This window comes from Acanthaster planci, linkage group LG01 (assembly GCF_054643075.1).
Source record: "Acanthaster planci isolate LZ-2023a linkage group LG01, COTS_SCS, whole genome shotgun sequence".
NCBI lineage: Eukaryota > Metazoa > Echinodermata > Asteroidea > Valvatida > Acanthasteridae > Acanthaster > Acanthaster planci.
Genome location: NC_141777.1, coordinates 24341841 through 24364405, shown reverse-complemented (window position 1 = coordinate 24364405; position 22565 = coordinate 24341841). Strand labels below are relative to the sequence as shown.

The 22565-nt window shown below is 42.3% G+C and overlaps 2 protein-coding genes across 16 annotated transcripts in view; both read right to left on the bottom strand.

The window, feature by feature from the left end:
• The window catches only part of LOC147800585 (ryanodine receptor 2-like), a 191447-nt gene that overhangs the window by 79252 nt on the left and 89630 nt on the right, over positions 1-22565 (bottom strand). For 14 of the 15 annotated variants that reach the window (XM_087144448.1, XM_087144495.1, XM_087144476.1 and 11 more), the window contains 18 exons: positions 22485-22560; positions 21885-22046; positions 21527-21688; positions 20916-20953; positions 20597-20674; positions 19553-19710; positions 18842-18940; positions 17501-17741; positions 16860-16984; positions 16358-16506; positions 15656-15869; positions 9662-9794; positions 8145-8281; positions 7467-7569; positions 6467-6689; positions 5189-5439; positions 4737-4909; positions 3149-3369 (listed from right to left, as the gene is read on the bottom strand). In XM_087144448.1, the coding sequence (XP_087000574.1) occupies positions 3149-3369; positions 4737-4909; positions 5189-5439; positions 6467-6689; positions 7467-7569; positions 8145-8281; positions 9662-9794; positions 15656-15869; positions 16358-16506; positions 16860-16984; positions 17501-17741; positions 18842-18940; positions 19553-19710; positions 20597-20674; positions 20916-20953; positions 21527-21688; positions 21885-22046; positions 22485-22560 (2743 nt within the window). Of the gene's footprint in view, positions 1-3148; positions 3370-4736; positions 4910-5188; positions 5440-6466; positions 6690-7466; positions 7570-8144; positions 8282-9661; positions 9795-15172; positions 15303-15655; positions 15870-16357; positions 16507-16859; positions 16985-17500; positions 17742-18841; positions 18941-19552; positions 19711-20596; positions 20675-20915; positions 20954-21526; positions 21689-21884; positions 22047-22484; positions 22561-22565 lie in introns of all 15 variants that reach the window. The other variant, XM_087144452.1, reaches the window with a different exon arrangement.
• On the bottom strand, positions 82-1079 carry LOC147800586 (apelin receptor B-like). The gene is given in 2 exon segments (XM_087140922.1): positions 82-359; positions 626-1079. Coding segments are annotated over 2 exon segments (732 nt in total).

Below are 22565 nucleotides of genomic sequence, written 5' to 3'. Positions count from 1 at the left end.
TGACAAGTGAGGAACTTGAGGGTACAACTGAGAAATTGGAATGCACATTTCACAGAGTTACCACTGGTTTTCTTGTTCAGTTCAAGCTGCAAGGAATATGCTCCTAAAGAAATGTGACCCAGGACGAATGTCCTGGCTTCTGAAAAAATAGATGACCACATTCAGCCAACTGTTTGTCAGCACTGGTAGGAAGAACATGAAGAAGGCCATCATCTGGCCAAAATGAACCAGCCAAATTAACCAAAACCCTTGCATGAGGTTGAAGACCAATGGGCTCAGCACAATCATAGGTAACGTGTGGAGCATCTTATTGCTGGGTCTTCTCGGCTGATGACATTCATGAGCAGCTTGGTGGTCAGCTGGATGTGCCGAATATGATGCGTGAACTCAAAATGAGTCTTATGCAAGTAATCAAGACATTGACCACAGCAAATAATATTTGAGAGAGAATAATGCTTGGGTAAATATAACTGTTTGCAGAACCTGCATCGGAACACAATGAAGTAATAAGGCCATAAAGACAAAATGACAAACTGCTCTTCCTACATGTAGGCATGTAATCTGTATCCTCAAACCAACTTCTGCAGTCAAACATATTACCAATTCATGCTCGCTTCATAGTTACAACTGGTATAACGGAGTGCATGCACCACTGAAATGTAATGATCAACTGTTAACAGTGTCAGTGATAGCAGAGAGCAATAGACAAAACCAGGTCCAATATATGCTTGCAGTGCACACAGTACATCACCAAGGAACCACTCGCCATGAAGAGCAGACAAAGTCATGGGCAGAGCCAGAAAAATCCCAACCCCAAGATCGGTAGGTGTCATCAGTTGCAGAAAGACTTAGGTGGTTTCCTGGATGCTGTCCACCCGTCTCAGAACAAGGAGACACAGGGGGTTCAGTGTCAAGTTGAGAAAGGTGGACAAGGGAAGTAAGACCAAAGTGACTATCTTACTGTAGCTGGCTGGTATGTTGTCTGCTGGTGTCGATGTTGTTGAAAAATTGTAGCCATCGAAATCCGCAAAGTTTGGAGTTGAATCCAAAGTGAAATCTCCAATGGAATATGAATTCATGCACAGAAGGTTTGCAATTGAACACAGCGTAGTGCGGGCTCCCACGACAACCAAAGTTTGATCTATCAGGTATGGCTGCCCAAACGCAAATATATACGCTCCAGCCCGCAGTGCAAGGTCTAGAAACTGGGCACTGCCACGTAAAAGCACTACAGGCCACTTACAAATTGAGGTGTGTTCACCATCCTTGCTTCTGATTGGCCAAATATGATATGTCTCAATGTGACAGGCTCACAGGTAAGACCTCATCTTGTTTCCGTGGCAACCTTGTAAAATCATGAAACACTGTTCCCTCTTATATTCAACACATTTCAACCCAATCACACAGTAGGAACACCACTCTTACAGTAAGATTCAGATTTAGAATTTGATTTTGTCACAAAAAAATCAAATTTACATGCCACAACAAAAGAAGAAATTAATGGAAAAGATAAAAGTACTTCAAACATTAATGCTAACACAATAAATCACATCTTTCCCAGTATTCAGAAGCGAATGCAACATTCCAACCCAGTGAAAAGCAACTACATTGCATTTTTTCGCATACCAATTAAAGTCATCCAAACGAAAACAAAAAATAAACGAGAACATAATGAGAATAATTTCAACAATGAGTTTGTACACAATAGCATCATTCCTGTCCCAGTATTTGGGGTGCACATAGGGAGTTGTTTATGTGAGAAGTATCAGATTTGCTTTATGTCTCAGTACAAAGCAACTGCATTACTCTTGTCGATGACAGTTATTTCCATCAAGAAAAGCCAACAAAAAACCGGTAAGAACTAAAAATGTGACGACGGGAATGAAAAGTCAGTACAGGCAATCAGTCCTGTCCTGTATCACAAAGTAGATTCAGAAGTTGTTCTTCGTTATTGTTTGCTGTCAAATTTGATATGTTCAATTTTTATCATTTGGTTTTGGTGTATCTAGTCTTTTAAATCCCTCTTACATGTATTTTTAATGTATTTATACTTATTTTAACCCTAACACTCCTCAGTCCTCCAACAGGTGAAGGATTGAGGAGGGTTAGGGTTAATGTACAAATAAATATGTTTTGCTTTCAAGCTGTTCGTTGAACGTGATATCACTCAACCCTGACGGGCTCATCCAACTTAAAACCAGACCATGCTTGAACAGTAAACTTTGAATCAGTATAAACAAAGTGCACTAGGCTAAAAGCGTTCCCTTGTTCATCTTAACTCTGTTCCAACACTAATATCACTACTGTCACAATAAAGACACATGCATCCATCTCACCAAGCTGCAAGTAATTTCACTTGTCAGTTTACACACTGTAATGACCTGCTCGTGATTCCTATCAACTCAACACAGGCGAGCAGCCTGTGAGGAAGTATGGCCAGGATCAGAGTGATTCAGCCAAGTAGATAAAAGCCTGAGACCAGGACTGATCCATGCAGCCCTCTTGTCCCCCTTTTATGCGACTAAAGCCTATACTTTCTCGATCAACAGGTTCAAAGCCCTTCTTGTAAAATACCAGCATGTACTATCACTCAACAAGGCAGTATCAGTGGCAACTTTTCCTGAACAAGTTACACACCACTTCTAATGGTATCCGGTATTTGAAAGCAGGTTACTTGATGACCTTTTGAAAAATCGGTCATGCTAACTGTACAATGTTGTTTAAACAGACAATTCTTGTAAATGTGCACAAACCATTTTCTCCATTCACAGCGCAGTCAGTGGCGGTGGTTCAGGACAGGGGTTATGTTACTGCTTTATGTTTAGATCTAGCACCTTTTCACACAGTCAAATAATACTAGGGACCGGATACTGGATAATCAACTCCAAGAGGAGCATCCATATTGGCCTTGCATTGCCACATGGAGTGGATGGCTGCTTGTTATGGTGTGAATGAATAAAATGGTTTGTACAGATGGTAAACCAACATATCACAGGATTCACCTTTAAAGTGCTAGTCCAATTTGAAAAGGAATTTCTCTTTATTTTGTCTTTTCATTCTGATAAATCACAAATGTAAGATATGAAAAATGAATAGCCAGACAGAGACTAAGACAAACAGACAGACAGCTTGCGTTCTGTTCCATTACCTTGTTAAGGCAACCAGAAAGTCTGCCACAGTGTCCCTTTGACCCCGGGTCAGCGACCTGCAGCTCGCCATCCTGTAGACAGTGTGGAGGGTGGAGTCCAACAGCGAGGCATACTGGTCAGCGTTCTCAAACATGTGGGCGTGGCGTGTCAGCAGGGGCAGGACTGAGTTGCAGAGGTAGCGATTCAGGGCTAGGGACATGTCATGGTCGTGGGTGTTAGGCTGTGGGGAGAATGGCGATCCAACAATACAGAGTAAAAATACAAAAAATGACACATGCAAAAATCTGTTGTGATTGTAAATGTCGGGTGCCAGAAAACAGGAAGATTGGGACGGAATAAGTTAACCATATTCTGCCGGGGAGCCTGGTTTCTGGTACCTTGGGTTTGTATGCATAGCCCGAGTGCCTGAAATTGGACAAAAGAGCTGTGGGTCTTGTAACAAAAGACCATCCTCGGAACAAAAGACAGAGCTGCTGGGAGTTGCCAACATTTTTTCAGTTGTCAATAGCGGAGGAAATCCGTCATAGTTTTGAAAGATTATACCTCTGTTTGTGGCATTCGGCATGAGCAAATTATCACTGATACAATACTGCTGCACGCTAATCTGGCCTGTTTCAGGCACAAATGAAACTTATGTCACACCACACAATCTGGGTTCGTTTTGCAAGGCGGCAGGCCTGGCTGAAATACTCTGGCATCAATAGATGTTGTGTGTCGGATTAGAATAGCCGCCAGACAGTCACTCCTTGGGGTTCAGGCATTTGGGAAAAATGATAAGAATTTTTGAAGATTTTTTGAAAACCAAAGATATTGAAAAATCGCCATTACGTAGGCACTGCATTATTTAAAGCACCCGGCAGGAAATGGTTAAGCAAAATTGACAGTGTAACAAGGCACAGTCATCAGCATTTGGCTACTTGGATATTTTAATCAGTAGAGGGTAGGATAGGTCTACATTATACAAAGAATGAATGTTTGTGAGTGCAACGGGAAGAATGCTTTAATGAGGTGACAGAGTCATCCATAGTAAACATTTAAAATTTCTTCACCTCAACAGCATACATCTTGAATGCTGTATACATGAACACCATCAATAAAAGCACATTTTAACAACCCTGGTCGTTACCCACATCATGATATCATAGAATAGTCCTGCCCCACAGTCCAAACAACTGAGGTTAAGCAAAGCAGCCATTTTCCCAGGCAGTGCCACCCCTCCTCAATAATACAGTTCTGCATCCATTCTTGCAGAAAATTGTGTCCAGCCATACTTGTATTAAATGGCGCAGAGGGAAACAGAGTTGCAGACTGAAAAAAGGCTGGAGATTTTTTCAACGAGGAGACCTTTTGTGCATATCCTTCGTAAAAACAGCACTGACCGGAAGATGGCTGCCGTGGATAACCTCTATAATGCAAGGACTGCAGACAAGACTCTTCATAATACCTTCAGGGATGAGTCCCTGCGATGTTGAATATCCTATCCCACATCACACCAGTCAATTATTCTTTAAATATTACAACACCAACTCCAAAGAGGTGGACTACATTCATAGGCTTTTGAAAAGATTTGCCGGTGCCAATACTGACTGTGTCCATGGTGGTCGCAGCTCTCAGGTCTGGCAGGAAGCCAACTTCCAAGAGATGGAAGAACAACTCCTGATCGTTGACTCCGTAGACCCTCTCCAAGAAGAGCAGCATGGCTTCCTTGTGGCTTGGGGTAAGCCCCTTTAGGTCTGCACCGAGAGGTTTGCCAACGCCGTCTGAGTGGCGGGAAGATGACAGAAGTTCTTTAAGAATCTTATATTTTCACGTTACAAATGAATAACGAAAAAAATAGTATAAGATTGTGCATTGAAGCTGTACAGGTGGTTTGCATTCATGTGACTGTAACCATAACAACCAGGAGGCTTCTATCTGTTATTTCTAAACTGATTCATGATTATCAACTGCTAAAAATTCAGACCAGGCTTTCTATGCTGCCTTTGCTGAATTTATTTTTAAGCTTTGGGTGTTGAAAACAGGAGAACAGAATTACCCACCATCTTTCTTCTCGTAGACCTTATTTGGAGAGGGCAGGACAAACTTGAGGCTGAGCACACCAACCAGGTCTGGCAAGGGCACAAGACTACAGAGAATGGAACGGATACGCTGAGGCTCAGTGCGTCCCTGGGACAGGAGCTGCTGGTCAGGGGCACAGCGACCCAGGAGGTCTATCAAGGTTGCATAGAAGGTCAAGATAGCACCCCCTACGTCCACTTCATCCTCGTCTTCTTTGGCATCCACGTCCGGCCTTCGTCGTTTTTTCAGAAATAGAAAGAACAATTGAATGCACTCTCGGAAAACATGAGCATTCTCTGGATTTACCACCAATAGAGGGCTGTAGCCTTGTGAAGTGGCATTTCAGAGACAGGATTAAGTTGATTTCTGTGTGGGTTTGCATCTAATCTTTAGTTTACTGTATCATGTGTTCCTCTGTGAGACACCTTGCAACATCTTTCAATCCGGGGGTCAATAGATAACAGTAAACAAGGCTTCATTGGTCTTTTATGGTAATTTTTAATTGCAGTATTTTTAAATCATAGTATAGGTATACAATAACCTGTAACATTTGCTGTGCACCAGTGCCAATAGAAACTCATTTAACCATTTTGGCATGCCCTGGCTAAAGGGCCTGATGAACAACTGCTTGAACACGGATGTGTATGTTCCACAGACTTATTATCCTTAATAATTTATGTTTTGTCCATAAACGAAAACTCACTGTAATTTTGTGCAATCAAGGGCACTGTAACAATGGCATCTTGGAGATAAAAGAACACTGCAGTGCCTTCAGCAAAACTTAAGTTCCAACCCAACAATGACCACTTGTGGCAAAGCCCTTTCTCAAGTAAAAGAAACCCATCTTTGGCTGATGGCCAAAATCCATCTACTGGCAACTTTTCCTGCACGTGACCTAAACAATCATCAGTCTCCAAATTTCCAGAATTGCTTTTTCACACACCTGAAAGATTAGGTTTAAAACTTTAAACACATTTTGCCCGAACCTTCAAAGTGAAAGAACCCAGTTGAAACCTGATGATGGAGACAGATACAAAAACCAGGGCTTAAAAAATGTCATAGGCATATTGATCAAGAATATTAATCAAGAATACAAGCACAGGCAAGCAACTAAGAATTCAGCAAATGAAGGAAAATTTCAATATGTACCTGATCTCTGTCCAACATCATATTTCTGTAACCGTACTTAATGAGTAAAAATCAGTAAAAAACTGATCTGAGAAAGTGTAAACAGAAAAGAAAATGGAGGTCCGACTCACCCCTGTGATACCAGGGGCTGGCTCTCCCCACCTTCTTCCATCACTACTACCATGGCAGGGGTGCTCATCACCAGCATGTCCTCAGATGAGTCCGACAGGAGGATGGCCTCCTCCATGGCAGCCAGCAGCCCCTTGCCTTCGCCACGCAGTGCTGGCCCCAAGCACTCTGGGTGTCGGATGAGGAGACGGACGACCAGGTTGGCATTCTCTTCCACTGTTTCTCCTAATATGGAAAGGTCAAGGCATCATCAACAAGCCCAGGCGGTGAATTTTTCTTACACATGCTCTTTGGGGAGGCTTGTACTCCAATTCCATGTGTGAAAACTAACTGACATCCATTTTGGGAAAGGTGTTTTGAAAATGGCCACTTGGCAAGCAAAAAGCGAAAAACTTCCAGCATTTCTTACGCATCACTCATTATAACAATGGGGTTTTCATTCCAGGGCAACATTGCCATTTTGCTCATGAATATGGGAATACTCATCAGCTTAAGACCAAAAAGGCACAAATATGCCCTTTAAAATTGCAAACAAAAATAGAATTACAATGAAGATGGAAAGGTGCATTTTCAAGGGTTAATTTAAAGGCTACATTTTATAGACCCCTTAAGATCAACAATAAAAACATTTCTGAGTGCTTACATGTATCTATTTAACTTGATACCTTAGGCATTCATGCAAAACACCTTCCCGTTTCCTCCCAAATCCTGCTCTGTGCAGGAACTCCATACCCAAGTCTTGGTTCTTTAATTTTCAATGAATAATGAATGATTCTTTTAGCCCGTAACCCAAGTGCTTTCTCTAGTTGCTGAATGTTCCAATTGTTGCCACTATTAAAAATAGAACCTCAACTGCCATGATAAAGGTTTCACACATTGAACGGTCAGTGAAATGACCACTGTAAAAGGGAGAATTCCTGAGTGAATTTTGGCCAGAGCTGTTACCTTGACATCAGGAAAATGATGAGGTTATATACCTTGGCTGGCCATTTCTGTACATACCATTGACCCAGACAGCATGGCGCATGAAATCCAAGTATCTTTCTCCGTCTAACGGGTCCCAGCCTATGGATGGCTTGCCCATAGACATCAGACGAGAATTGTCCTAAAACCAAATTGCAAATGTCAATTTTTAAAACTTTCCAGATTGAGGGAGGGGTGGTTGGGGGACCTAACAACAGAGACAAGACTGACTTGATAAATTCTCACTTTCAAAAACATATCTGAACTAATCTGAAACCTGTTAATTTTTATTTCCGAGAATTTATTTTGCATTTAAACCAGTGACCTCTGACATCTGAGCTGCTACTCTCATCAAGGTCTTTATCTCACAAGGTGCTTGTGACAAATAAGTAGCCAAATTTTCAATTAAGCTGAAATTTCTACACTTTCTTTTATCTACTGATTTCAATTATCATAAATTGTTGAATAACAAAAACAGCTGCCCCTCAAAAGTGGGCCAGCACAGTAGTTTGAGAGCAGAACAGAGAGGTAACAATCCCACTCTGACTAAACTTAAGCACGAAACAAGTGAAAAGGAAAATGTCAAACAAGGCTGCTTGCAAAGCTAGTTTGGCATGATGCACTTGTTATTTTTGATGAATGAACATGAGATGACATTGTCAATATCTCAAGGGTCCCTTCTTTCTGAATGCCATGCATCTGGTGATGCTAACCCACCTGAATGCCACAGTTTGACAGGTAGACCACCACCCTCTCCAGGTGCTGCTCTCTCAGCGCCAGGGCCAACTCATTGTTGTCCATCAGTGACGCAGCTGCGACATCCAGGGGGCAGGAACCACGAAGGGAAGGATATGCTGTACAATGGGGGGTGGGGGGAGTAGTAATGGTTGTTGTTAGGTGGTACGAAAAGATAGCCTCTTCAAGAAATTCATCGTCTTCACAGGGAAGAAAATTCAAACTGAAATTATGAGTATCCAAAACAAAAATTAGCCTAGCCTTTAAAACAACTTTTGTAACACAGGTGTTTTACTGTTTTCCCATCAATGCTTTGGAAAAATTGGCCCCTCTGTCATAACTTCCTGGTGGCATATCGTTTCGTAAATTCCTTGTACTATCAGAGTGCATTCAACAAATGTGTAAAAAACCTCCATGGGGTTTTCGCAGATTTGACTCTAACCATGGTGGATTTGGAAGGATCACAGATAGGAGTCAGGAGTTAATTTCATGGGAATTGCCCCAAGTACCAACAACCACAAACCGGATGTGGACAACTGGTCCATGTCTAACACAACATGCTAAGTAAGCACACGTTGGGAACCAGCTACAAGCAATGTACATGTGCATCCCATACAGTTTCAGCTAGTAACCCACTTCTGTTCAGCAAACTGTTTCCATGCTTAGCAAACTATATGTCTCAAACAGCTGCAGTATAATTTCAGATACCTGTATGTTTGGTATTTCTTTATTTCACTTTCTGTCAGGCTAATGGCTATAAAAGTAATGTTTGCCCTCATGTAGGAGAAATAAACGTTTGCTGTCAACATCTGCTATCTGGTATTTTGCAACATGGGGTTGGGTTTCCTAGTTTCAGGTTCATTACCAAAATGTCAAATATTTCAATACAGGCCAACCTAATCTGTGAACTGCAATATGCCATGCATTGTTATAAAGCACAGCAGAGACAAATATTTCCAATGAGCCAGTTCAGTTTTCCAACAGTGCATGCCCAGTATGAGGCTATTCGGGAAAAGCAACACACATGTGCGGTCGTCTGTCTGTCCTATCAGTGCAGCCAGACCCTGACTCGCATGTGCGCTTTGTTTCCAAAAGACCGTGGCTTTTTGAAATACCAAACTGGCTTATTGCAAGGATTTTTCACCCACAACCACTTAGTATATATTAATATTGGTATCGAATGACACAGCCAACAAGGATGAAAGAAATGCTTTCACTTCTTCACCAGCAGGACTGTAACTGAAATTTCACTTTTTCTATGAAAACAAATATTTGCACTGACCATAACTATTGCAACTAGAAACTGTTTTTCTCAAAAATGTTCCGCACGCAGTGTGAATAATCTACAATCACATATTTTAGACGCAGCTGCAGAGGACTGCATAACTGCATGCCTATAAAGAGAGGGATTTTTGATTTTCCATGAAAACCAGTTTTCATTTCCAACATGCCAGGAACTTCCAGATTTGTTTTCTGTGATTTCTTTTTTTTTTACTTACATAATCCCATGAAGCCATGGTCCAGGAGGTAGCCCAGGTTATCAAACATGGCTTTTTGGTTCTGCCGGCCGGTACGGCAGAAATAACAGAGGAATCGACAGCAGCTGGATGTCAGATCCCGCGAGCCCTCATCCTACAGAAATAACCCCCAAACACACACACACACATATACCAACAACACAGCAAACAGGGTAAGAAACAGGGCAAGACAGAAAAAACAGGACAGGGTTTGTTAGGCATGTCAGTGTCAATTCCTATAAAAGTACTCAAGGTTGCATCCAAAGCAACTGGCTACAGCTCTGATCTATCTGATACATAAGCTCATGTACGTATTGTTTAGAATTCGGACCAGAAGCAGGTATTTAAACCTTGTCCATAGTTCGCAAATAGTTCCCCACGCCTATTCTCTAACATGGTTCTAAATGGTCTTGTTTTTCTCTCACTCATTTCCCCTCTTTGAAAAGCAGCCAAAACTTACAAATCACCAGTATGAATATCCACACAAATACATGTACTTAACACCCATCCAGCGGTATTAATTTGTCACATTGTGGTTAAACCAGACCAGGAACTAGATAAAAACAGAAATCTGAATAGTGACAACAGGAGGTACACCTACCCGGTTTGAATTCATAGTTGGAGGGGGAAAAATCTCAATAAAAAAAGGTTTCTACTGCATCAGGTTCTGGCCAGTATCTTTTATATTTCAGTGACATAAACGGACTGGCACAGCACACATCTTTGCGAGATGTCCAGCTGTATTGAGAGGGGCCTCATATTGAAGTGACAATGGGGGCGCAGCGAAGTATCCTCTTGTGGATCTTGAGTTAGCCAAAAAACCTTTAGCAAGTGGAGTTGGACAGTTGGAGCTGTCTGTACAAGGACTGAGGGATGTTGCTGAAACACTGGATTGAGAGAAGGTTGTGTTGCGGCTTCCTCTCAAAGAAAAGTGTAGGATCCGTCCGTAGTGAATGGAAGCAGTCCATGTTGAGGACGCTGCCACCTTACAGTCATTCTTGGCCTTGTACACAACAACCGTGGTGTTGCCCTTGTCTACTTGGAGAATGTGCATGGACTTGTCTTGGCCCAGTGACGTGGTGGCTGACCAGTCTTGTCTTGAGAGGTTTAGCTTGGCTGGCTTGTGTTTCTGGAGGACTTGATTGATTTGTGGGCAGAGCTTATTGACTGTAGGCTTCAAGATGGTGGAAGGCCAGCTTGGTTCACTGTACGACCTCTGTGATATGGGAAAACTTTGAGACGAGCAAAGTTCACACCCAATGACAGAAGTTTTGTCTCCTTTACAGAGAGGGTTTTGTTGGCTCAGATTAACTGCAGTGTGCTTGGTGAACGATTCCTCGGAGTGAAGGTGAGATTTTGTGTAATGCCAGTTGGAGGGCACAGTATATTTCATCAGGCTGGAAGGTGGGATGAAGGGATATAGAGGATCCCATGTTCAGGGTCAATGTGAGGTTGAAACCGGTACAGGCTGTATGGGTTATGCATTTAGTGATCTTGAGAAATTTCTTGACTTGGTGGCAGTGGTCACTGGAGTTGAGGTGATTCCATCGGCAGCCACAAGTCTTGTTCCGTCCTACACAAAGCCAGCCTCACTCTACTCTGCCACCATATCAGCACCATAAGATCCACCCTTGCATCATTGGACAAGAAGATCTTCACTACCCAGGAGTTGTTCCAATATAGTATTTCCACAGCTGGTAACATAAAAAGGATCCAGCAGGTCACCTCATCCAGTGACCATGCCTTCAAGGAATCCTATTGCCACCAAGTCAAGAAATTTCTCAAGATCACTAAATGCGTGACCCATACCAGTTCCAGCCTCATATTGATCTAGGCAATGGGAACACACTATCTCCATGCCTACAGCCCCCGACTCTGTATATGGGATCTTTTCATCCCTATGCCCAAAACCCTCTAGCCCAATGAAATGTGCTGTACCCTCCAGCTGACACTACACAAAGCCTCACCTTCACTCCGAGGAATCTTTCACATAGCACACTGCATAGCACACTGCAGTTAATCTGAGCTAACAAACCCTCTCTGTAAAGGAGACAAATTTCTGTCACTGAGTATCAACTTGGCCCTCGTGTCCAAGTTTTTCCATATCACAGATGTCATACAGTGAACTGAGCTGGCCCTCAGTCATCTCAAAAATCTACAGCCAAAGAGATCTGCCTTCAAATCAATCAATCAAGCCCTCCAGAAACAAAAGCCAGCCAAGCCAAACCTCTCAAGACAAGACTGGTCAGCCATCATAGCACTGTGCCAAGACAAGTCTATTTACATTTTCCAAGTAGACAAGGGTAACACCCTGGTTGTCATGGACAAGGCCAAAAATGATTGTTAGGTGGTAGACATCCTTAACATGGACTGCTGCTATGTACTACAAAGAGACCCCACACCTTTTGTTGAGAGTCAGCAGCAATTTATGCTTCTCAATCCTGTGTTTTGGCGACAATCTCTCAGTCCTTGTACAGACAGCTCCAACTGTCCAACTCCATGTAAGAAAGGTTCTTTCCCCAATCTAAGATACACAAGAAGGCTACTTCACTACATCCCCGTCATCGCTCCAACATGACACCTCCCCCCCCCACAATACAGGCAGACATCTCACCAAGATACTCCATCCATTGGTGGGCACTAAAGAACATTACATCAAGAACTCTGACCACTTTGCCACCTCATTCGAGGCCTCACTCTCAAGCCGGATGACATCATGGCCAGCTTTGATGTCTCCCTCTTCATCAATGTCCTGACCTCCGATTCCACTAAATATTGCACAGGGCAGACTTCATGCAGATCCCCCCTCCAGGACTGCACCAATCTCACCCCAGACCAGCTTAATGATATGCTTCTCACTTGCATCAACTCATCAAGCTTCCACTGGCAGGATAAATTCAATGAACAATCAGCCGGAACCTCATGGAATCCTCTATCTCCTGCTCTAGTGATCACACTTCTAGAACAATTTGAACAGAACACCATCACCATAGCAAACCAAGGACCCAAGATTTGGCTGCGTTATGCGACCGACACTTGCCTCTTCTTGCAGCATGGGTGGGGTAATCTTCAACTCTTCTCAATCTCAATAAACTTTCAATGAATCATCCTGTTCACCATGGAACAAGAAAGGGATGGCGACATCTCATTTTTAGATGTTGAGGTATCCAGGAAGTAGGACAGCAGCCTTACAGATGGTGTCTATAAAGAAAGATAACTACACAGCACTTCCTTCCATCAGCCCAAGATGAAGTCTTCTGTCAATGGGGCGATTGTTTGCAGGGCATAAAATGTCTACGACAAGAACATCTCACTCAAGAACTCCATAACATCACCCCTGGGCTGTATCTGAATGGATACAAGTCAAGTCCGCTTAAAACACATAACCGAAGATCCGACCCCGGCCGAAGGGTCACCTGTACCCAAAGCCAACTAGTTAAGGCCCCCAGTTTATTTACCCTCACTACAATGGCAGCACTTCCCATCACATCCAGCGCATTCTTCCACAACCATGGGAGTGAGTGTACCCATACAGCCCCCCCCCAAAAAAAGATGAAGAATCTGATGACCTCACACAAGGGCAAACCTAACGCACAGCACATGTCAGGAGCGTACAAGGTCCCCTGACAAGGCGGAACAGTGTACAACGGTGAGACTTGTAGGGACCTCCCAACAAAAAATCAAAGAACACAAACCCAATGGCAGGAAAGAATTTGAGAAGTCATCCATCATCACCACTCCCACATCACAGGCCATTAGGTCAACTGAAGTAAAGCAGAACTCATGGTCAGTTTTGACTACTGGTACCCTCGCATCAGGGAAACCATCAAATTTCTCAAGCACAACAAATTTCCAAATCAGGTTAAACATCAGCAACATCTGGCACACCATCTTCACATCCCAGTCCAATGGGTCTCTCCTATACACGAGGACATTTCCAGCCTATGGGTCTCCTATACACAAAGACATGTTTCTAGTCTACATGTATATCTCCTAAACCCTAGGATGCTTTCAGCCTGTGAGTCTCCAAGCCCTAGGACATATTTCCAGCCTATGAGTCTCCTAGGACATGTTCCCGGCCTATAGGCCTCCATTACTCTAAGACATGTTTCCAGCCAATCAGTCTTCTATACTCTGAGACCTGTTTCCAGCCAATGAGTCTCCTATACTCTGAGACCTGTTTCCAGCCAATCAGTCTTCTATACTCTGAGACCTGTTTCCAGCCAATGAGTCTCCTATACTCTGAGACCTGTTTCCAGCCAATGAGTCTCCTATACTCTGAGACCTGTTTCCAGCCAATGAGTCTCCTATACTCTGAGACCTGTTTCCAGCCAATCAGTCTTCTATACTCTGAGACCTGTTTCCAGCCAATGAGTCTTCTATACTCTGAGACCTGTTTCCAGCCAATGAGTCTCCTATACTCTGAGACCTGTTTCCAGCCAATCAGTCTTCTATACTCTGAGACCTGTTTCCAGCCTATGAGTCTCCTATACCCAAGAACATGTTTGCCTGTGAGTCTAAGACCTGTTTCCAGCTGATGGGTCTTTTTACTCCAGGACATGTTTCCAGTCTACGAGTCTCCTTTACCCCAAGATATGTCTGCTTGTGGGTCTAGGACCTGTTTCCAGCCAAAGGGCCTCCTTTACTCTGGGACATGTATCCAGCCTATCAGTCTTCTATACCCCAAGACATGTTTGCCTGTGGATCTAGGACCTGTTTCCAGCCAATGGGCCTCCTTTACTCTGGGACATGTTTCCAGTCTGTAAGTCTCCTATATACACCTAGAACATGTGGATCTCCTTTAACCTTGCTCTCCCTCCCCCCTTCCCTCCTTTAGACTGACACACCTTGCTGATCATGTAGCATACCATGTCCTGCCCAAGTACCCTTAGGTTAGATACCAAGTTGGTATCCTCTTCACACCTAACCGCCCCAATACATCATGTAATACACCATGGAATCCCTGCAGTCTCCCGATGATGGACAGAACATACTGTCCAAAGGCGTCTTTGTGATTGAAATGGACTTACTAAACAATACCGAGTCTTTACTGTTAAAGACAGTTTATAAGCTTTGTCACTTTTTTGCAAAAATCCTGCTAGAAAAAAGTGGCAAATTCGCTTTCTACTCCTGATAATCACTGGACCCATTCCACGTGTAGTGACTGTAGTGTATATTGAGATGATGTAGAACAGAGTAGCTTTGGCATTGAAAAATTATCCTAACATTTAATGTTAGTAAACAACAGTTAAACTGAGTTGATAAAAACACTTTTTAAAATGTATTCACGCTACAGAAAATATTGTTATAAAGCCAATGAACAAGAGGAGAAAACAAGCCATTAGCAATTAGGTATGTTGGGGAAAAGCCACACACCCAAACATTCAGCACATTTTCATTTCAGGCATGCTTTCAAAAAACCAAGACAAACTGAGTCCAGCAAATCTCAAGCCAAGTGAATCAGTTTGTTTTTTTCACTTGAAACAAACTTACAAAGGCCAATGTCGCTCTGATCTAGGAAATAGTTCAGATGGTCAAAAATGGCCATCTGGTTTCGACCACTGATACGGACAAAATAGCTGAGGAATCGTGAGCAGGCAGTGATCAGTTCACGGTTGAAGTCCTGAGGAACAAATGTGGGACTCTCAAAATGTCACAACTTTGGCAATGGAAATCCAAAAGCAATAACAATAATGGTTGATATCCTTAAATTGTTGACTTTAGACGTACAACAGCCGTGGCTACACTTGTTTACAAATATCTCAGAAGCAGACATTTGAAAGGACAGTTCAGTCAACAATGAAATAGCATTTTTGAGTTTGTGAGGATTTTGGCACTGGTAACTTCAATGACCTAGAACTAGTTTAAGTTGAAGTTTATTGCCATTAGGGATACATTGTAAAACATTGACTCACTCCTCTTTCGACATTTTTCTCACAAACTTTTGCCCGCTTGTACGTGCAGAACTGGACTGACCTGAACCTTGGCCGAGGTGGAGGTGGAGCTAACTTGGTGGGGCAGGGTTCGGCTCCCACGCAAGTTACCCAGGTCACAGCAGCCTGTGGTCAGCTGGACGGCAGTCTGGTGCTTCTCTAAGACGTTGACCATTACATTCATGACAGTCTCATGGACGCACAAGGCCCGCATCAGGTCTGGGTGTTGGTAGAAGACCTTGTTGTCTGTTAACTCCCTGGGGATAATCCACCAAAAGACACGTTTTAAAGACACGTTTTGCGAGACTAAATACTGTGAAACGTTTTGCTGTTAAATCTTTTACTGACCACTTTATTAACTACACAGTGTAAAATGCTACATGCCAAGAACATCATTGTTTAAAGTGAGACAAGGTTGTTTGTGACATAAGAAAGCTGTACAGACAGATATACATTACATGGTGGTTGAACTTCTGTAAAATTAAGTGTATGTTAACACACACATTCATTTTTTATTAAACAGACGCTTTGAAAATGCTGAACATCTGAAGGCTCATCTAATAGACTGAATACTTTCCAATCTTTATTTTTGTTGATGATATTTATGTTCCTAAGCACGAAACTTTATCACAGTTGCTATTCCCAGCGGTATCTACCAATGGAAACTCAAGTATGCAGAAATGCGTACTTTACATGCCGAGGTCATGATCTGGAGATGGGACTGGGTGGGGTCGCGTCTACTCACCACAGGTGTTTAATGAGGGCCTCCTCTTCCACTGACCCCATCTGGACCGTCAACAGCGACCTGATCTGACCCAGAGAGGTCAACAGGTGCACTATGTCTTCCCGCTGGTTGGCACTCACAACATAGGTCTTGTTTAGGGCTCGGCAAAGCTGTGCAAAAAGAAAGATAAGACTGATAACCAACCATGGAAAGTTTGGAAGGCTAAAGTTGATCAAACCTAACCTATGTAAAATCATATTGAAATAGGAGGATTCTGGACCATTAGGGCTGGTGCTGACGTTTCAAATCCTCCCTAAACTAGCTTAACATGAAGTGTATGTGGGTTTTAAAGATGGAAGATTAGATCTGAGTTTGGACCCAACTCAAGATCCTTGCTTTGAGTAGATATTTGATTCTGTATACCAAACTATCTGTAGAAATAAAAATTGTAGTTTAATTAATGCCATAATGACAAATTACTTAACTTAGTCTCATCAAGTTCACGTGCACATCAAAAACATACCTCCCCTACACCGTCGTACTGTCGGTGAAGGAGCTTGAACATTTCCCGAACCAGGGTGGCATCTTGGATGTGCTTCTCCTCCGCCCATCGGATCATGGTCTCCGAGATCAGATAGGACAGGGAATCTGCACAAGAGAAGAGAGGGGAAATAAACAGATGATGATAAATAATGTCATGTATCCAGAGAAGGGATGGGGGAGTTAGCCCCCTCGAGATACATTACCAACGATCCTTTTTCAACCCCTTCACGGCGGGATTATTTTGACCGCAACTGCTGGGCTGTGGTATGCCCTAAATGGAGGGCTTTGTCCATCAGCAGGCCCCATTGAACCAGCAGCTGCATGGTGAATAGACTGTATGTGTGGTATGCACTAATCCTCACAAAATGGTGCGGTGGTAGTAGCAGTCCTCCGTAGCGAAGGGGTTAAGGGATTGAACGTGCTAGAAGTTTAGCGACGGTACAACCACCTTCCTTTGTGGGTCAGTTTTTTCAAAGACATTTTTTAAAGAAAAAAATCTATTTTATCCCCTCCCCGACCCAAGACCTGGATACGAGACTGCTGTGACCTTGTTAAAAAAAAAAAAAAGGTAGATGTCTTTCTCCTGTTTCCCCAAGAGGATATTAAAATGATCCCCGATACCTCCAGAAAACTTCTGCATGAAATCCTTGGAGTCAGCCTCGTCCCTGCCGCGCCCTGTCAGCCAGCTGTACAGCCGTCCCAGCCAGGTCCTCTCCTCCTTGCCCTGCTCGCCCTCCTTGACCTCATGCACCCCGCAGTGGGCCACCAGGTTGCCATGGAAGGACTCCAGCACCTCCCGCAGGTCCTCCCGGCATGGGCTTGTGCTGTCGTCTTTGCCCTTGAAGGAGACCAGCATGCGCATCTGGACAAGTAAAGGGGTAGAAGGGAGGTGATCCATCAAAATTTAAACTGCGCACTCTCACTGACCCATGAAACCAGACCACTGTTGGTAAAGACGAAGAATCTACAGTCATTGCAAAAGTTTGGGACTGAACACACATAATGCATTAACCGTAACAAAAATGAAACTTAAATTAATTAATCATGGCAACTTATATTTATTTTCAATGTGTAATCTTAACATCTTGGTTGAACAAATGTTTGACTTCATTTCTTGATTTGAAATTGTTACCGTCTTATACTTAGTGTGCCCTCTGTTTCAGGTAACTTAGCCTGACTTTTTTCACCCACGCTGCACTACAGACAAAATGTCATACAAGACCTGCCTTTCCAAAAAATTTCTTTCAGATGGGCCCATAACACGACTCTGATGTTATGGACTACTATAAAAACATATTATGTAATCATTCAATGAGACAATGTAATGCAGAACTAGTGACACAAATACCAACAAATTTCCAGGTGGTCTTCAACTTTTGCAAATGACTGTACATGGTAGGCAAGCCTTACCTAAATGGTAAAAAAGTGTTGGAAAAATGCAGAGCTAAGAATTTCAAAGCGCTAGGAAATATGAAGGTCTATCTACAGTTATTTGCAAAAGTTTAGGACCACCCATACAAAATGCATTAACCTGACGAAAAACCAAACTTAAACCAATCAGTCATGGCAACTCATGTTTGTTTTCAATAGGTAGCCTTAGTATCATGGTTAAACAGCTATTTGACTGATGATTTCCATGATTTGAAATGTTAACAGTCTAATATTTAGTGTGCCCTCCTTTATTTCTGATTACTTAGACTTGTTTTTTTTACCCATGTTGCCTTAAAGACAAAATGCCACACAAGACCTGCCCTTGCAAAAAAAATTTCATGCAAATGAGTATATAGCACTACATTGATGTTATGCACCATTGTAAAACATGTTAAGTGATCATTCAGTGAGACAGTGTAATGCAGGCCCAGTGACAGAAATACCAATAAAATTCCAGGTGGTCTTAAACTTTTGCAAATGTTTGTATTTTCTTCCCAACTGGAAAGTTAGTAATAATGGAAGCAGCCTCACCTGTTCTTGTGGAGTTGAGCGGAATTCTTTGGTTTTCTTGGCTGCTATGATAGGTGGCATATCAGTGTTTCTGACTTCCATAAATCGCCTGAACTGGTCCTACATAAAACGACGGATAAAAAGAAGTAAATCATTTGCACCAAAATTTTTGTATGAATCTCATGTATACACTGAATTTTGATCTCTTGCCATACAGGACATAATAAAAAAGAAGTACCTTTTAAAAATATCTGCTGTAACAGCAGCTTTGTAATATGCTCAGTGAAGACATGCTCTCTATATATTCTGTAAGAACAATTTTCTCTGACCACATCCCACCCAGCTCAATTATAAGAAACTTTCTGATGGCGAGTCTAAGGCGTCTTCCTTCAGCTAAATAACCAAAGTTGATTCTCTGGTTATGTTTTGGAAATGAGGCATTACCTATTTCTGTGCAACATTACAACAACTGATAATTTCTCAAATGTTTAAAGCAATATCCTATAAAGGCTGATTCATACTGGGCGTAAAAGCAAAACATGATCATGACTATCGTAACGTCAGATCAATATTCACACTGCGAGTTGGACAAAAGTTAAATCCATTTCAACTCAAGCAAATTTTGCTGCAAATGTTTCATAATGTCAAATTTGCTTCGCTTTAACATTGGCCTGAGGTATTAATGGGCCTTGAGGGTCCAGAAACCACAGGTTGTGTGAAGCTTGAGCCTACCGCTTGGCACTCTGCCACAAAGTCTTCTGAGAAGTTGACAATAGATTCAACACGATGACGGAGCTGGCTGTCGCAGAGATGCTGCAGGAGGAAGCAAACCTCCAACTTGACGGGCTCGTCTAACTCCATCTGAAGCAAGCCCACTACCTGACTCATTTCTGACCAAACAAACATTGACTCTCAACATTAATAAATAAAACCAGATATTTACACTAAGATACTTAAAAAAAGTGTGAGTGGCTCTCCAGCTAAGAGGCCTGGGGGGAAGGGAACTCTCAAATTAATGACGACAGAAACGGTCAGGCTTAAGCAACGCCAGGAAAAAAATCTGAAAATGGCACGAAAAAAATCTGGTGCAATTCCACAAAAGCATGTACAGCCTGGGTGAGATTTCAACTCCAGTCATCAAGGTCAGCCAGTTTCCTTCACTTATCTCCTTCCAACAGAGTACCAATCTGCTTCTTACAATTATATTCACCAAGACTCAGTTATCATTATGAGAGGAGTTGGAAGTTCTTTAAGGGCTGCCAATTTTAAGGGTCTCACCTCTTTCTGTAAATGCACTAGTTATAACTGAAGCTTTTAGTACCATTTTGATAATTTTCAAAATAGCCCTGCCGTATTTTAGACTTAATTCTGTGTGCATTTCTAAAAGCTGTTTGTTTCTTTCACTATTTGAGAGGATAACCGATTTTTACTTTAACACTGAGCCACCATTCTCAAAGAACTACATACATTCTTATCTCCTCCTTAAACTCTCTTCAACCCTAACCCTCCTCAGTCCTCCAACAGGTGAAGGATTGAGAAGGGTTAGGGTTAAGCAATTTGACATGTATGGGAAGTATATATCAACTTTTTGACAAAAAAGTGTGTTTGTAGCAGTAACCTTTTTTTTGGGGGGGGGGGCGAATGCATGCATGTCCATTTAGCATTGCCATGAAATATCCATAGTAAAGATTTGGCAATGCACATTTTGTCAAGAGGAAATGTCCCATACCCCCTCGGCTTGGAATCAAATTCAAAAAACAAACTTCACGACACTACCTTTCTTGTACTTGTCATCAAAGGTTGTCGGATCAATAAGGATCAAAAGCCGCTTCAAATCATCATCATCAAATTCACCTGACGAAAGAAAATGATGTAGGTTTGAATTCTGCAAATTGGGGAATTTCTCTAGTGACTTTGGGCTGCATCCAAAGTCTTGGCTGCGGCTGGCAGTAATGCATGTTTCTACGGCAGGTTGTTGCAGCTTCTAGCCAGTAGCTCTCATTGATGTCCATATCTTTCCTAGCCATAGTCAAAACATTTGGGCACAGCCTAAGCCTGTTGTATAAATTCCACTATAGCCACTTCTTGAACTTACCAATAACAAGTAACTTGTCACAGAGTCTAAGGAGTGGCCTGTGTAAAAATCAAGCAGAGAAATCACAAACAGGTGAAACCTTTAAAGTCTACAGCTTCATATCTAATATACATGAACTCAGTGAAATCATCAATTTTTGCTTCAATATAGAGTGCCGAAATGACGTCACACGCAGAATTATATGTGTAAAAGACATTAGCCAAAACACCAGTGCATGATTTCACACATCCACATTCCATTCGTTTGTACTGCACTGCCAGGTTCAAACTGACATCACACTTCGGTACTCCATAACACTGGTCAGAAAAAAATGCAACTAAAGGGAAGAAGATGTTGCACCGATGTAAATTCTTTTTTTTTTAATATCCCTCTTTAGTAGATATTTGATGATTCAATAGGCTTTGGAAGACAACGGTAGTGTCTAGCCACTGTTACTTTATATACAACTTGAAGTTGCTTGGAAATTCAAGTTGCATGACAGAAAATGAGGACTAGATGGTTCCTTTATCAATGAATACTGGGCTTAGGCCCACTACGGCATATTTGATATATCTAGACAGTAAGTGAAGAAATAGCAGGCATGAGTGATGGATTTTTTTACAAGTACTTACACAAAGAGGTCATTGTAGCTGCCCCCAATAGGATCACGACAGCTGGACACTCCATGGGCCACAGCTTGGGTGAGTAAGTTGATGACATGCTTCTTGAGAGCCTTGAGTTGGAAAGGTGGTGGACGTGTCTCGCTCACACGGTGGGCAAGGTTCACACTGGAGCTGGACAAACAAACAGGAGAGTTCACACATTTAATATTGTTCACCTACTGTACCATAGCGTATTCCGCAAGGCACAGACCATTACTGGGGATAACCTCATGAAGTTACGACCAACACTTGAAAGATAAATCACATATAGAGAATCCGTACAGAGGGGAGACTGAAATAGTAACAAGGCAAAGCATTCTTGACCTACCCATTGTCGGAGAACAATTGCTCCGGCCGGATGGAGACGGTTTTGCTGGTGCTCAGTGCTCTCTTAATGGATGTGCTGTTAGTGGAGCTCTCTTCACCGGCTTCATCATAGCGCTGGTTAGTAGCCATGAGAGGTATGATAAACTCGTCCTGGGTCATTAACCTGTAATATACAGTAAACAAGGTCAACAACCTGCAATGCACTGTAAACAAGAATAAAATGCTGTTCACTTTCAGCTGGATCAGTTAAACTTGGTGCATTTTAGAAACACCACTGGTCAAGGGCACACTGCGTGCCACGTCCAACCTGTGAGTGATCAAGATACATCCGCTGCACATGAGGGCAATAACATGAATATTTTTCAATCAATTGCCATACTCTACAAGTACACATGTATTCTTATACTCTGTTCATCATTTATGAAAGTTTACCAATCAAGCTTTTGTCAAACGTGTAATCACGACTGTGATTGGTCAAAAAATACAAAACAAAATGTGCTAAATTTTTTCTGGGGGGGGGAGAAAAAGCATAATGTACTTTTTAAGCTATGTTCTGGAGAAACAGTATAACGAGATTGATTAGAATTACAAGTTTGCTTACCTAGCATTGGCATGAGTGGCTAGGTGAAGGGATATGAGCAGATCATGATAGCCCATTCGTAGGGGCCCTGACAGGTCTGTA